Raw genomic sequence first — 15,425 nt, forward strand, 5'->3', positions numbered from 1 at the left:
TGGTAAAACAAAACACAAAACTGGGTATAAACAAAATGTCCACTAACAGGTAGACTGGTTAAATAAAGACCAGCCATACAAGTACTTTTCAAACCAAAATTCTGGTTTTTAAAATGTGGCAGATTGATATTAATATACATTAACACGAAAAGACATCCAAGCTCTGACATAAGTTTTTTTCCAAAAGCCACAGAACACCATATATGTGACACATTTTTAAAATCTGGAGGGTAATACCAAAATATTAACAGTGGTTACTTCTGGAGGGTAGAATTGCGGGGTTTTCACTTTCCACATTTCTAAATATTGTGTTTTGTTTTTACAATGATCATACCATACTTTTTTTTTATTTTTTGAGACAGAGTCTACTCTGTCACCCAGGCTGGAGTGCAGTGGTGCAATCTCGGCTTACTGCAACCTCCACTTTCCAGGTTCAAGTGATTCTCCTGCCTCAGCCTCCCAAGTAGCTGGGATTACCAGTGCCCGCCACCACACCTGGCTAATTTTTGTATTTTTAGTAGAGATGGTGTTTCGCCATGTTGGCCAGGCTGGTCTCGAACTCCTGACTTCAGGTGATTTGTGATCTGCCCACCTCAGCTTCCCAAAGTACTGGGATTGCAGGCGTGAGTCACCTTACTCAGCCCACACCATACTTTTCTAATCAGAGGCTTTTCTTTTTATTTGCAGGGTACTGACCAATTACCAACAAAATCTACACTTTTCCTATTATACCTGGGACTCAAAACCCAGGCAGTACCAATGTATGTTTAATTTATTAAAATTAAAGGAACAGACTAAAGAACATAAAAATAAATGTACCTTAAATTATCACTTTAGTGGATGGGAAAAAACATCCAGCAAGACTAAATGTTTTGAACTATCGAAACTTTTTTTTTTTTTTTAACCATAAGGAATAAGAATCTCCAAAGTAGGCAAGTTCTTATCTAAAACACTACATTTACTTTTTTTTTTTTTTTTTTTTTTTTTTGAGACAGCATCTTGCTCTGTCGACCAGGCTGGAGTGCAGTGGCGCGATCTCAGCTCACTGCAACCTTCACCTCCCGGGAAAAAAAACACTGTATTTACTTAAGGCCTTCAAAGCTAGAAAAGTGAGCATCAAACAGAAGCAGAAGGGAAGAAATATAACTACAGCCAAGTGACTAAAAACAAATAATGAGAAAGGTGAGTTAGGAAAGAGCCTCAAAAGATGAAGGTAAGGCCTGTGTATGTTTACTCCCTGGGTAAGCCTCTGGTATCCACAACTCTGAACTGTCCATAGCATGAGTTTCATCTTAGACCAGACATAGGGCTTCTTGGGTATCAGGGGACACGGGGGACTAGCAGGCAAGTGCCGGAATCAGGACACCCGGGGCCCACTCTCTTAACTGCTGCAATCACCGATGACCCGTTTACTTTTTCTAAGAGCTGATTTCTTCCTCCATTAAATGAGGACTTTGGATGAGATCATTTCTAACGTAGTTCTGTAACTCTCGGTTATTAAGACTGCATTTAATGTAGGGGATTGCCCACTCTCCTGGATCACCCACACCATGGCTACTTCTCCATTATCATTATTTCTTTCAGAGTTACGCACATATTCGCCAAACAGCTTAAACACAGCTCAGCACTGCAATAAGCATTCTTATCCCAAGTCAAGTCTATCAGAAATGCTAGTCCTGGAAGTGTGCTCACACCCTCCCAGTATATGGCTTAAACAGACTACACACGGGTGGAGCAATAACCACTCCTGCTAATTGTGTCCATGTACCACAGGGAATGCACAATAGAAAGCACAGTCTCAGAGGCCTGCTGAAGCTTAAGGATTAAATACCGAAAAAAATGCACAATGACTCCACTTATTTGGCGCCAACCACACAAGTATGTGAGAACCCTCGCCATATTCTCTACCCATAATACTTGCAAGCAAAAAGAATAATGACTTTTAATCCGTTATTTCTATCCACCTGACACAAAACACTGCTAGCTTTGAAGACACTGGCAAGTTGGGAAGGTAAATCTACAAGTCAATTTCATATGATATTTTGAAATAAATAAAAGTAAACTTCATACATACCAATTCTCTGTATATTTGTAAGAGAAGAACTCAAGGTTTCTAAGCCTTACTTCAAAATCTAACCCACCTCTTACAAAGAACAGCCCCATCTGGGCCTGGCAACCCCCTCATTATGGGCTTTCAGCCTCCACAATGTAATATTGGAAAATGGCAAAATAACGCAAACCCACTTACTGGCATTTTTAGTGGTAACCTGGGGGGCAAGTCGGAAATGAACTCTTCAAATCTGATCAGCTCGTTAGCATGATGCAGCAGTGCTTCTGAGGCCTGGTTTTTATGGACCAAAATAATGTGGAAACCATGCCTGTGTCTCAGGTCACTAAGTTCCAATGCAAAATTGACATCAGCTGAAAGAAAAGGTACAGACCAACCCCATCCCCAAACATTAGAAACACTTGACAAAGACAGACAACTCTTCTGACACTCACTGAGAAGAAAGGAAAGGCTGGACTATATTCAAAATTTCTTCCCCCATTTCTTAGGAAAGAAACACGTTTCACAGCAGAAGAATGTAAGACAATCTTACTAAAAGAATTCCAAGACACATTAGTTACTTTCAGTATTAAAAGGGAGCAAAATAAGATAAATTTGAAATTCATCTTAAACTTTAAAAATTAGTAATACTGAGCACAAGGTAAAAAAAAAAGAAAAAAAAATCACATTTTTCTTTAATAAACCTGGTCCCAGCCAGGCGCAGTGGCTCACACCTGTAATTCCAGCACTTTGGGAGGCCAAGGAGGGTGGATCACCTGAGGTCGGGAGTTCGAGACCAGCCTGACCAATATGGAGAAACCCCATCTCTACTAAAAATACAAAATTAGCTGGGCGTGGTGGTGCACGCCTGTAATCCTAGCTACTCGGGAGGCTGAGGCAGAAGAATCGCTTGAATCTGGGAGGCGGAGGTAGCGGTGAGCCAAGATTGCACCACTGCACTCCAGCCTGGGCAACAAGAGCGAAACTCCATCTCAAAATAAATAAATAAAATAAAAATAAAAAACCTGGTCCCACAATAACTCAAGTTCCAAGGAGGAAACACAGAAATCTACCTAGACCCAATTTTTTTTCTAAACAATTCTCAACAATAATCATAAACATGTCTCATGCACTTCAGCCTCTTTGGGGATACGTTTTACTTTCGCATGTTTCTGGCTTCTGTGATAATTTCCCATGCAGTGAGTTTAGCTGAAATTAGCAGATGTTTCTGTACTTACTTGACACAAGAACCACTGTGGCTGGAGCAGTGTGGGTATTTGCAAACCTGCGGAGACTCTGCCGCAGTTTATCATCAGCGGCATTCTTTGCAGTCGCATTGATGTGGGCAACGGTTACCTGCATTAATTTATAATAAGGGTGAATAAGCAGGAGCTGAGGCTAGAAAACTGCTACACATTCTGCCCATATTTTTTATTTTTTTTTAAATTTTATTATACTTTAAGTTCTGGGGTACGTGTACAGAATGCGCAGGTTTGTTACATAGGTATACATGTGCCTGGTGGTTTGCTGCACCTATCAACCCATCATCTAGGTTTTATGCCCCACATGTATTAGGTATTTGTTCTAATGCTCTTCCTCCCCTTGCCCTAACCCCCTGACAGACACCAGTGTGTGTTGTTCCCCTCCCCATGTTCATGTGTTCTCATTGTTTAACTCCCACTTATAAGGTGAGAACATGCACTGTTTGGTTTTCTGCTCCTGCATTAGTTTGCTGAGAATAATGACTTTGAGCTTCATCCATGTCCCTACAAAGGACATTATCTCATTCTTTTATATGGCTGCATAGTATTCCATAGTGCATATGTGCCACATTTTCCTTATCCAGTCTATCATTGATGTCTGCCCATATTTTAATAAGTAATTCTTGATAAAAAAAATTCTTACTACTATTAGGAATGGTAAAAAATCACAACCAGATCTCAGTAATCTCAACACTGGTCCTCGATATGAACTAACCGGGTCTGTGACTAACCCAGCTCTCATCTCCAATCTTCTGTTTTTGCATTTCTTTCATCCTCCTTTCAGAAAGTAAGTAGAAAATAGGAAGTGAAATTTGAACTCAGTTAAATTTGCTCTAATAGCTTCTGCCAACAATTTGGAAGTGGCAGAGATCAGATAAATGACTAAAATAATACTTAAGGCTGTGTTTTATGTCAACTGTCTATGGTACCCATGCAAGCTTGTACAACCCGCCTTCTTGTTGTTTTCTGTTTTGTTTTGTTTTAGGCTTTTAGTAGCCTGAAGCCATGGTTTTTAGTTTCTGTCTCTACTGATAAGCAGAAAAGAGAAATAAGGAAGGTGCTTTACTAGCCCAACCAGAAACAGAAACTGAAAATCCATGATTGTATTCTCTCCCTTGGACACCTCTGGATGGCTTTCAGAATCTGGGGCTAGGTGGTGGAGACAGGAGGGAGGATATCCCCTAAGGGAGCTAAAATGCATTTATTTCTGTTAAAACTATCAGGTTCACATATAAGTCTCCAAAGGAAGGAAAGGTTAATTTTGAGAAAGGTGCCTCAGGCACCTGCAATACACAATAATAACTTGCTGGTTTTTGTAAAGAACATGGGTATATCATTTTAGACAAGCAATATGGACTATCAATAGAATTAACTATCTAAGAGTCAAAAGACCTGATTTTTAGTTTCAGCTTAAAAACACAGACTCTTGGGGTCAGACAAATCTAGATTCACATCCTTGCTCTTCCTGGCCAAGTGATCTTAAAGAAGTTTCTTCACCTCTCAGGGCCTTAGTTTAATTTGTAAATTGTAAATAATATATTCTACATGCCTGGTTCAAAGAGCAGTAATGAAAATCAAAGGAAATAATACATATATAACCATTATACCAGTATAGAACTAAAGTATAAATTAGGGAGCATAACTGAAAGATAAGAATGATTATTTCTAGTACTTTGGAAGTGGTCTTTTGCTAATTTATTTGAAAACTTGGTACAAATGCATTATCATTAAACAAACTTTCAATCAGAATTCCAAAAATAACCACAAAAACCCACACATGTACAGCACTTTGAGAGGCCAAGGCAAGAGGACTGCTTGATCCCAGGAGTTTGAGACGAGTCTCCACCACCTAACTCCAGATCCTGAAAGCCACCCAGGGGTGTTCAAGGGAGAGAATACAGTCATCAGTTCTCAGTTTGTTTCTGGTTGGAACATAGGGAGACCTTGTCTCTACAAAAAATAAAAAATGAGCCAAGCATGACAGCGTGCATCTGTGATCCCAGCTACTTGGGAGGCTGAGGTGGGAGGATCACTGGGGTCCCAGGGTTCGAGGCTGCAGTGAGCCATGACTGCATCACTGCACTCCAGCCTGGGTGACACTTAGACTCTGTCTCAAAACAAACAAACAAACATCTGCTTATTCCTCTACTATAGATTAAAATTATTACTTTTTTTTTTTTTACCTGGCAATTATTCAGCTCTTGAATAACTTCCTTGTTTTCTTTACTGATGTCACACACACAGATGAATTCTGCTTCTCTGTGGCCTTTAAAAAACTTCTCACGGATTCTTTGCACAACAGCAGTTGCTGACCGGCCAGAGGGAACGGAGCAGTTTTCAATATCCCAAAAAACTCCAATGGGAGGTAAGTTTTCTAGCACCTGTCCAGCTACTGCAACTTCTGGTGACCCTTAAGAAATGTCAACATTTTCCATCACTTGTAGTGGAAAATAAATGGCAAATTAAAATAAGATAATAAACTACCTATCATTCTTAGTGGCAGAAAAACTAAATTATTAATTAATGCTAAGTTTTAAGGCTACCAACCTCACTGGTTGACCTAATAAGCAATCAAGCTGTCAAAGTATCACTCTAAGAGATTATTCCTGTGTTTCAGGAGAAGACAAATCTAAAAGTCAAGTGACTTTAAGCCCACAATAAATCCATCTCAAAGCATGAGCCATTCTGACATTAAGCAGTGATGCTTCCCTAAACACGAGCACATTAACTGGCCGGATTCTGCAGCTCCAAGACCCAACTTTCAAGATTAGCCCACACTTATCTACCTACTTGGTATTAACCAACACTGAGGAGCTGACAAAGGGTGAAGCTGTTACTGTCGTTGATTTTGAGCTAACGCTGCATTAACATCTGATTTAACATTTTAAAAATGTTTTCAAAACATATCACATTAACTACTTTTCAGGGAAATTATTTTTACTGAGAACTCTTTGGTTTTCAAATACTGTTTTTAATCAGCCATTACTAAATTATTCTGAACACTTCTAGGGAGTATACCATCAACAAGTGTGATTTCCAACCTAAGGTGACACCAAATCTTTTCCAGCACTTTTATTTCTCCTGATATACTACCAATTTTTCTATACACAGCTTCTGTGTACAGCCTCAGCCCAACATAAAGGGCAAATGACTTCCTGGTCTGTAATAAAGAAAAGATTTCTACCAAGATATGGAAACGGAGACTCACACACACAGTAGCTTTAGAACCATAAGGAATCCTTCAAAGGTGATTAAATGCAATGTTAGTATCAGATATTGAAAGCTATTTAAATATGCACATTTTATGCCATACTGTCATTTACCAAATTTTGAAGCAGCTTTGCCTAGACTGGTCGCCAATAACAACGTGGTCTCCTTCCCTGTTCCTTTGGTTCCACAGCCATTACACAGAGGGACAGCAAGAGGTGCAGGTTGAGTATTTGGAGGTGGTATATTTGGCCAAACTTTAGCCGCATCGATTATGCTATTTCTTGCTGGCTGTTTTAAATTTTTTTTAAAAAGGAGGAGGTGTCAGATACATCATTTCAGAAGCTGGAGTTATATACAACAACTGAAAACACACTAAGTGTTTTACCTTTCCACTTGCTAGCCTGTAAGAAAACATACTTTCAAATCATCTTTCCAAGAACCATTAGCTATCGATTCGTAAATTCATTTCCAGAAGTGACTTGACATGATCAAGAAAGATATTCACGTGGTCAGGTCTTTACATTTTGGGGCATGAGTCTGCTGCAACGAAGACCTCATACATATTTTACATAAAGGGTAGTAAAGTCTCACTTGAACACCAATGTGACTGAGGCCAACTTTCAGGTTTCCCACATCATTGCAAAAAGACAATATGCAGTTATCTACATTACATGAACGGGCTTATGTGTAAGTTGAATGTAAGTTATAAGAAATCCATTGTGCTTTAGCCTTTAAAGATAGAACACGAAGGCTTTGCCAACTAGTCTCACATATAGGAAATAGATTTACTGCAACAAGAGCCTCTAAAAGTATAAACTACAAAAATAATGACTCTCTACTTTTCTGAATGCTCTCCCATTTTACCCTTTGTTTCTTTCAGAACCAGCAAAAATTATGCTGATGGGGAGACTCCCCTATACCATAGGAGAATCTTCAACCCCGTGTATAATAAAGACTTTTCAAGATAAATCCACTTCAAAAAAGTCATTCCTCAATCCTCAGCTGCACCCAACGTAAGAAATAAAAAGATACGAACCTTGTTTAGACAGTCTTCGCAGTAAAGTGAGCCCTTTAAACAAACCGGAGGTACCACATTAAGGTGCAAAGAGTTGGTGCACAAGTGAGGCGTTAGCTCCGACTGTGAAATGTGCTCTTCCAAATGCCCCGGAGCCCCACTTGTGAAATCAGAACAGGGGAAATAGCCAGCGGAGGTGCAGCCCTGCAGAGTCGGAAACTGATGTAGCTTGTGCACATTACCATGACATGATTGGAAGTGGAGTTTTCCACAACAGGGCAGGTGTTTGCAGGAAGACAGGTTACTCTCTAGACACATGCTGGGAAAGTCACTTGCAATGCCTGCCAAATTGTTCCTAGCTGAGGCATTCTGGAGTGAAGATGCAGACTGGAAAGCAAACCCTGACCCTACCTGACACGTGATTGTCCTGGTGCTTTGCGAGTCTAACAGTGCGCCCGGGTGAATCAAGCTACTGGTACCTCCACTACCGCCACCACCACCACCAAAACGCATTGGCGAAGTGGAGGGTTCATTAGGGCAATGAGCACAGCAGCTTACTTTGGGGACAGATGAAAGCTGTATTTTAGGCTGCTGAAGAGAACGAATATCAGGAAGTGGGACTGCTGGAAAAAGCTTAGAGCCAGCATGAAGGGGAGATGGTACATCCTTTAGTTCCACAGCAACTTTCTTGTTCTCCATGTACTCTTTCTGAGAAAAGAAAATCAAAACATAAATTAATTTTATGAGGCCCATGGTTTTTTTGGTTACTCATATCTTACTGCATTCACAAACAGAAAAAGTGTTCAATTCTGTTACATCACTAAATCATAACTGAACAAAATGGAATCACAGCTAGTTAAAATCAGGAACATTCTTCAAAGAGGTCTGCAGGAAGTGAACATTGGAACACACAACTAAAATGAAGACTACATGCTTCCTGAATCGAAACAGACTGGGATGGGCGGGCCTGTTTACATCTTTAGCAGCCGCCATGCCTCAGTAACTTCCTTTTGATAATTTCCCCTTGCTTCATAGAATCCTCTGAAGACAAAATAGGTGGTATGAAAACAACACAGTCACACAAACATCATTCAATAAAGGCCGCTAACACACACAGTGGTTTGAGGACAATACTTAATAGTTCCTGTGGTCAGTCCCTAAGGGATTTCAGTAAGATCCCCCAAGGAAAGGAGTAAAGTTTCAAACACAGATGAGATCAGCCATCTACCCAGATGGCCCACCCATGTTGCTGATGACATTTCATAAACCCTAAGATATAATGACCTAAAGCCATAATGACAATTATACTGTAGCCAGTGAAAAGATTTAGAGAAATTAGAAAACTATCCAAGAAAAAGATCCAAGACAAACAGTTTGCCACATGACTCCAACATAGACACAGGAAGCCAGTATACTACAAAGGTTCTAAGCAGAGCATCATTGGCAGAGACCTGGGTTAGAATCTGATAATCAACAGTTGTATGACTTTGGATAAGTTATTAACCTACACTTTGGTTTCCTCATCCATAAATTGGGAACAATACAATATACCTCCTAGAGTTGCTAGGAGGATAAAATAAGATACAGCACATAGAGCACCTGGCACAGCACCTAGCCACTGAAAGGGGACTAAACTCATCAGCCTTCGCAGGCTCACTGCAAGAGCCACTAAGATGAAGAGACTGCCCTGCTACAGTGACTTGAGACGTGTTCACCCTTCACCGCACACGAGGGTCCATCTGACACCTGCAATTCCACTCCTTTTGCTGTGATTCTACACTCACCTGGGAGCATATGCTCATCTGGAAGAAATGTGAATTTTCAGCTAAACTTTCCCTAAAAGGGAGGTAACAGCAATGGGCTGACCAGCCAATGAACTGCTCTTTTGGTAATTATAGTTCAGACTGAAATTAACACAATGGTATTCTGATTTATAAAGATCAGGCTCATACAGGCAGGCTTATTATGAGTTGATCCCCTGAACCTACTCCATTCTGCATGCCACTGACAAAATTGAGTTTTAAGATCTGTAAAGTTGACTGAGTGATTCTGAATTGTGTGACTCCATGAGGACGAGATCTACCATCCCATCCCAGGAAGCCTTGCTTTTGATGCCAACCCTCATCGTCAACTGTCCTGAAAATAAAACACTCCTAAAATGACTCAAATTACTTGATGCCTTGCAACAAAGACAACCATATAGTGAAAACCTAGAAAAAATAGACAATTAAATTGGTTTTTAAAAAGTTATTAATACCAGGCCAGGCGCGGCAGCTCACGCCTGTAATCCCAGCACTTGGGAGGCCAAGGCGGGTGGATCACCTAAGGTCAGTAGTTCAAGACCAGCCTGGCCAACATGGTGTAACCCCATCTCTACTAAAATGCAAAAATTAGCCAGGCATGATGGCGGGTGCCTGTAATCCCAGCTACTAGGGAGGCGGAGACGGGAGACTCCCTTGAACCCTGGGGACAGTGGTTGCAGTGAGCTGACATCGTGCCACTGCACTCCAGCCTAGGAGGCTGAGTGAGACTCCATCTCAAAAAATAATTAAAAAAAAAGTTACTTTGGGAGGCCGAGACGGGCGGATCACGAGGTCAGGAGATCGAGACCATCCTGGCTAACACGGTGAAACCCCGTCTCTACTAAAAATACAAAAACTAGCCGGGCGAGGTGGCGGGCGCCTGTAGTCCCAGCTACTCGGGAGGCTGAGGCAGGAGAATGGCATAAACCTGGGAGGCGGAGCTTGCAGTGAGCTGAGATCTGGCCACTGCACTCCAGTCTGGGCGACAGAGTGAGACTCCGCCTCAAAAAAAAAAAAAAAGTTATTAATACCCTTATATAAAATTATAGTATAATCTCGCTTGAATCCCAAGTACAATAGAAAATAAGAAATAGAAAGCTGGTAACATGAGTGCATGAAATGAAATCAGGAAATGTCAAAATTGGCCGGGTGCGGTGGCTCATGCCTGTAATCCCAGCACTTTGGGAGGCTGAGGCAGGAGGATCACTTGAGGTCAGGAGGTCAAGACCAAGCCTGGCCAACACGGCGAAACCCCATCTTCACTAAAAATACAAAAATTAGCCAGGTGTGGTGGCACAGGCCTGTAATCCCAGCTACTCAGGAGGCTGAGGCAGGAGAACTGCTTAAACCAGGGAGGCAGAGGTTGCAATGAGCCGAGATCGTACCACTGCACTCCAGCCTGGGCAACAGAGCAAGACTCCATCTCAAAAAAAAAAAAAAAAGAAAATGTTAAAATCACAATGAGTAAGCAAGAAGTTAGAGACATAAATTTATACTGAGAAATAAATATTCAAGAGAAATCTCAAAGAAAAAAAACAGGCAGTGATAAGCTCTTCCCAACCCTTCCTAGATTATAGACTCAAAACTCAGAGAGCTACAGTAAAATACAACATATTTTGTACTTTCTTCTGATTTTACTCCACAATGTGGACTTTTAATCTTTGTTACCTGTGACTTTAATGAGAAAGAAATCTTTCCCAAATTTTACCATTAAATATTTAAGGCATCTGCTGGTACTCAGAGTGAAATAGAGGAGTTAAAAAATCGTGCTGTGTTCTCACATTATCATGTGGTATAAGGGGCAATACAGGCAAGATCTACAGAAAAATGTGGCAGAGACTCCAGGATGAGAGACTGTATCCCAGACCAAATGGACCTCTCTCATCTATTTGGATGAGGAACCCGCTACGTCCTTAGACTTGCATATAGTTACCGTTTGGGGACTACGTGGCAGCGTCTGCTCAGGACGAGAAAAGCAATTAGAGAATTTCCAAAGCCATGGCTTAGCATCATTATCTTGTTGAAGCCATCCACGTGTTCTACTGCAGGAGTTCTCAGTTCCCTTTCCTTCCATCATACAGCCATGCAAAGTGATTCAACATTCTTTCATCTTTCTTTTCTTTCATTCTTCCACCCTGTTGGGAACGAGTAAGATGTCAGTGTTATTTCCTTGCATAAGTACAAATTTTGCAACACTGCAGCTATATTTACAGTACAATGGCTCTCAACAACTCAAATCTTTGTTTCGAGAGGGAGTCTCGCTCTGTTGCCCAGGCTGGCATGCGGTGGCATGATCTCAGCTCATTGCAACCTCCGCCTCCCAGGTTCAAGTGATTTTCTTGCCTCAGCCTCCCGAGTAGCTGGGACTACAGGAGCCTGCCACCATGCCTGGCTAAATTTTATATTTTTAGTAGAGTTGGGGTTTCACCAAGTTGGCCAGGCTGGTCCTGAACTCCTGATCTCAAGTGATCCACCCTCCTCGGCCTCCCAAAGTGCTGGGATTACAGGCATTAGCCACTGCGCCTGGCCAACAGTTCAAATCTTAAACAAAATAATAATAATAAAAGGAAGAAAGAAAAAACCACGAAAGTATAAGTATCAGAGCAAATCACAGGTTAATAAAATTTGGCAAACTTGGTTGACTCTGTTTATGCTTAAAATCTAACTCTATCAATCTGATTTTTAAAAAAATCTATAATCTGCAATTCTTCACGTTCCATAGCTCTTCAAATGAAAAATGAACTCTCCATGAGTCCCGTTTCCTTTCTACACATAACCATGCTTGAGATAAGTAACCTTATCTTGGAAACTTGCATACTCCAGAGTGAGACTTTACCTCCTCACTTGGGTGGGATCAATTTTTTCTAGTTTTTCTGAATTCTTTTCGGCTCTCTCTCCCTAAAGGCTCTGCTCAAGAAAGTCAAAAGTTAACAGAAGAGAGCATCTAACCTGAGTAAAAGAGCCACCACCACATCCTCATTAACAACTATGTGTAAGATTTTAAAACTAATTTAAGATGTCTTGCACTGTTTCTTTGATCTGAGCATGGAAGGTCCAAACTAAGTGGCCTCTGTGAACTTCGAATCTGATTTGCTACAGAACAAATTGAACCAATTTCTTAGTTTACTAAGGATGAAAGTGCAATCTGATATACCACTGAAAATCTAACTGATAGAAAAATCTCAAGTCGCAGATGTGTCGTATCTATGCCAGGGCAACAACACTCTTACAGGTCTTAACAATAAATGCAAGCGAGCCACCCTACCGTGGCTCAGGCCTATAATCCCAGTGCTTTGGGAGGCCAAGGTGGGTGGATCGCTTGAACCCAGGAGTTCCCGACCAGCCTGGGCAACACAGCAAAACCCCATCTCTACAAAAAATACAAAAAAATTAGCCGAGCATGGTGGTGCAAGCCTGTAGTCCCAGCTACTTGGGAGGCTGAGGTGTGAGGATCGCTTGAGCCCAGGAGGTCGAGGCTGCAGTGAGCTGTGATTGTGCCACTGCACTGCAGCCTGGGCGACAGAGTGAGACCCTATCTCAAAAACAAACAAAATTACATGAATTCAAATTTCAGTGTCCATAAATAAAGTTTTACTGGGACACAGACACACGCATTCATTTAAATACTGCCTATGGCTGCTTTTGCATTCCAATTGCAGAGCTGCCAAGAGAGTCTCTGTAAAGAGACTGTATGGCCCACAAAGCCTCTATTTACTATGTGGCTCTTTTGTCAGCCTGGGCAACACAGCAAGATCACAGCTCTAAAATAAAATAAAGTTTAAAAAATTAGCATGGTGTGGCAGTGTGCACCTAGTCCCAGCTACTGGAGAGACTGAGGTGGGAGGATCTCTTGAGCCCAAGAATTTGAGGCTGTAGTGAACTATGATTGGGCCACTGCCCTTCAGCGTGGGCAACAGAGTGAGATTCCATCTCTAAAAAAATTTTCGTTTTGAAGTTTCTGTTTCCTCCTATGTAAAATGTGGCTAATTTCTCCCCTGCCACTGCATTACACAGAAAAAGAAAAAAAATTAGATAAATGAACCCCACTGTCTATTTTCACCACTGCATCTCTTGTGCCAACCAAAATGCCCTCTATTCTGTAAATACAAGGTAAACATTAGTTGAATGAGGAATTTAATTAATAAAGCACACCATTTACCCACTACACACTATTGGGAGTGGTTAATTTGGAGACAGGGATGGATTTAACTGCTACTACTGATAGTAAATTATGATTCTTGCTTTTCCTACTAGATACAGGTTTTATGTCCCCCAAAAAGCTCCCCTCAAAATCCTAAGCATCTGTGATATTCACGGTGTACATAAACATTTTCTCAAAGTTCTTCAAAGCCAAATCCTGAAAGTGAGCTGACGTTTACAGTGTAATCTAGTTTACAAGGTATTTCATTTAACATTACTTATGTCTTCATTCAGCAAATATTTACTTAGTATCTACTATGCAGCAGGTCTGTGCTTGGCATAAGGAATATAATGATGAAAAAAACCCAGACGGTGGGAACCACTTATATAATTTTCGCAATAATTCTGTGAGGTAGACAGGGGAGAAATTAGCTACATTTTTGCAGAGGGGGAAACACAAACTTAATGAAGTTTTGTAGTGAGCCTGACACAAAATTAGGTTTGCTCACCCCTTTCCACTACACCAAGGTGTCTTCAATACTGCACAATACAAGCGATTAAAAGTAAAAACTTTCAGGTGCCTGCACCCTGAAAATTTCCCAAATATTATCCACGAAGCAACTTAGGTAGCCAAAAGCAGGTTCTGTTTGACTTGAGTGACGGTCTCCTTTCTGTCATTCTCTCCAACTCTTTTGAGCAATTCAGTCGACTCTGTCGACTGTCTGCATTTTGGTCTCCAGTTCTACCGTGGTGCAGCTTTGGACAACTCACAACCTCTCTGAACCTCAGATCCCATCTCTAAAATGGGTGTGACAATAATAGAAACCACCTTACAAGACCATTGTTTGGATAATCACAGGGAACATTTAGCAAACGGTGTTTCCTTAGCACCCAATCTAGTCCTTGACCCCACACCACCCCATCCCATTACCGTTTTCTCCCCCATAGCTCTGTGTTTAAAGTGGCCTTTTTAGCTTATTTTATTATCTTTCTCCCCCATTTAGAATATAAACTCCATGACAGCAGAGACTACGTTTTCTTATTCACTATTCCGTCTCCTGCCCTTAGTACAATGCCTGGCACATTTCAAAAAATAACTGTTGAACGAATAAAGCTTAATAAATATCTAGGAAGACAGTTTAGGTTTCAATACACCGATATGCAAAACACAAGAATATTTACCGCTCAGAGATTTACCGCTCAGAGAAGTCCAAAAGATACAAATGCAATTGGACAGCTCTTGGAATTACCGGAAAGGTGCTTGAGAAACTCTAAAAGGTGTATCAAGAGGTCGCGTTACAACTACTAGTGAGAGTGGCTGAAGCCCTAGACACTATCTGTCAACCCTGAGGCTACACCCTACGGGTTGCTAAAAGGCCGAGGAGAAAGCAAAACGGCCGGGGAGGGGGGAGGGTGTTGCAAAAACACCCGCCCCTTTCCTTCTCTCTTAACCTTCCAGCTGTGCACTTCACTCCTGGAGGGCCCCTCCGGGGTTCAGACAGGGGCGGGCGGGGAGCCAAATACCCTCGAAGGGGAACAGCGGCGCCAACAGTGACAGCAGTGAATGGACCCGAAAGGGAGACAAGCCAACTCTTTCTTGGGGGGGGCCGACTGGCGCGTCCCAGTTAGCCAACCAGCCCCCTCCACCACCATCCCACCAGCAATAGGCGGGGAAAGAGGGGGTACTGTCCTCCGTCCCGCCCCGCTGGCCCCGGAACAGAGCCTCCCGGGGTCTGGTCGCAGCGCTGTCTGCAAACTCACCTCTCCCGCCGGCTCCACCTCCGCTCACATTCCGGCCCCGCCGCCTTCCCCCCGCCCCCCCAGGCCCTTTGTTTTGATTCCCGACTCCGCAGCTCCCGCCGCCGCCGCCAAGCGCACCCTCCACTTCCGCTTCCGCACCGCACCGCCCCTGTCGCAAAACCGACGCCCTTCTCTCCCCTTCGCCCCGC

At 42.0% G+C, this 15,425-nt stretch overlaps 1 protein-coding gene across 6 annotated transcripts in view; it reads right to left on the minus strand.

Annotated features, from left to right (window-relative positions):
- Positions 1 to 15,385, minus strand: part of MARF1 (meiosis regulator and mRNA stability factor 1) — a 48,598-nt gene extending 33,213 nt beyond the window's left edge. For 3 of the 6 annotated variants that reach the window (XM_010370914.1, XM_010370922.2, XM_030924546.1), the window contains exons 1-7: positions 15,238 to 15,385; positions 11,270 to 11,471; positions 7,556 to 8,242; positions 6,633 to 6,807; positions 5,493 to 5,719; positions 3,286 to 3,403; positions 2,249 to 2,421 (exon numbers count right to left, since the gene is read on the minus strand). In XM_010370914.1, coding sequence (XP_010369216.1) covers positions 2,249 to 2,421; positions 3,286 to 3,403; positions 5,493 to 5,719; positions 6,633 to 6,807; positions 7,556 to 8,242; positions 11,270 to 11,413 — 1,524 coding nt within the window. In that variant the 5' untranslated portion in view covers positions 11,414 to 11,471; positions 15,238 to 15,385. Of the gene's footprint in view, positions 1 to 2,248; positions 2,422 to 3,285; positions 3,404 to 5,492; positions 5,720 to 6,632; positions 6,808 to 7,555; positions 8,243 to 11,269; positions 11,472 to 14,658; positions 14,785 to 15,237 lie in introns of those variants that run through there. The other 3 variants (XM_030924544.1, XM_030924543.1, XM_010370928.2) reach the window with 3 other exon arrangements.
- Between the last annotated feature and the right edge of the window lie 40 nt (positions 15,386 to 15,425).

Source organism: Rhinopithecus roxellana, chromosome 20, assembly GCF_007565055.1.
Source record: "Rhinopithecus roxellana isolate Shanxi Qingling chromosome 20, ASM756505v1, whole genome shotgun sequence".
NCBI lineage: Eukaryota > Metazoa > Chordata > Mammalia > Primates > Cercopithecidae > Rhinopithecus > Rhinopithecus roxellana.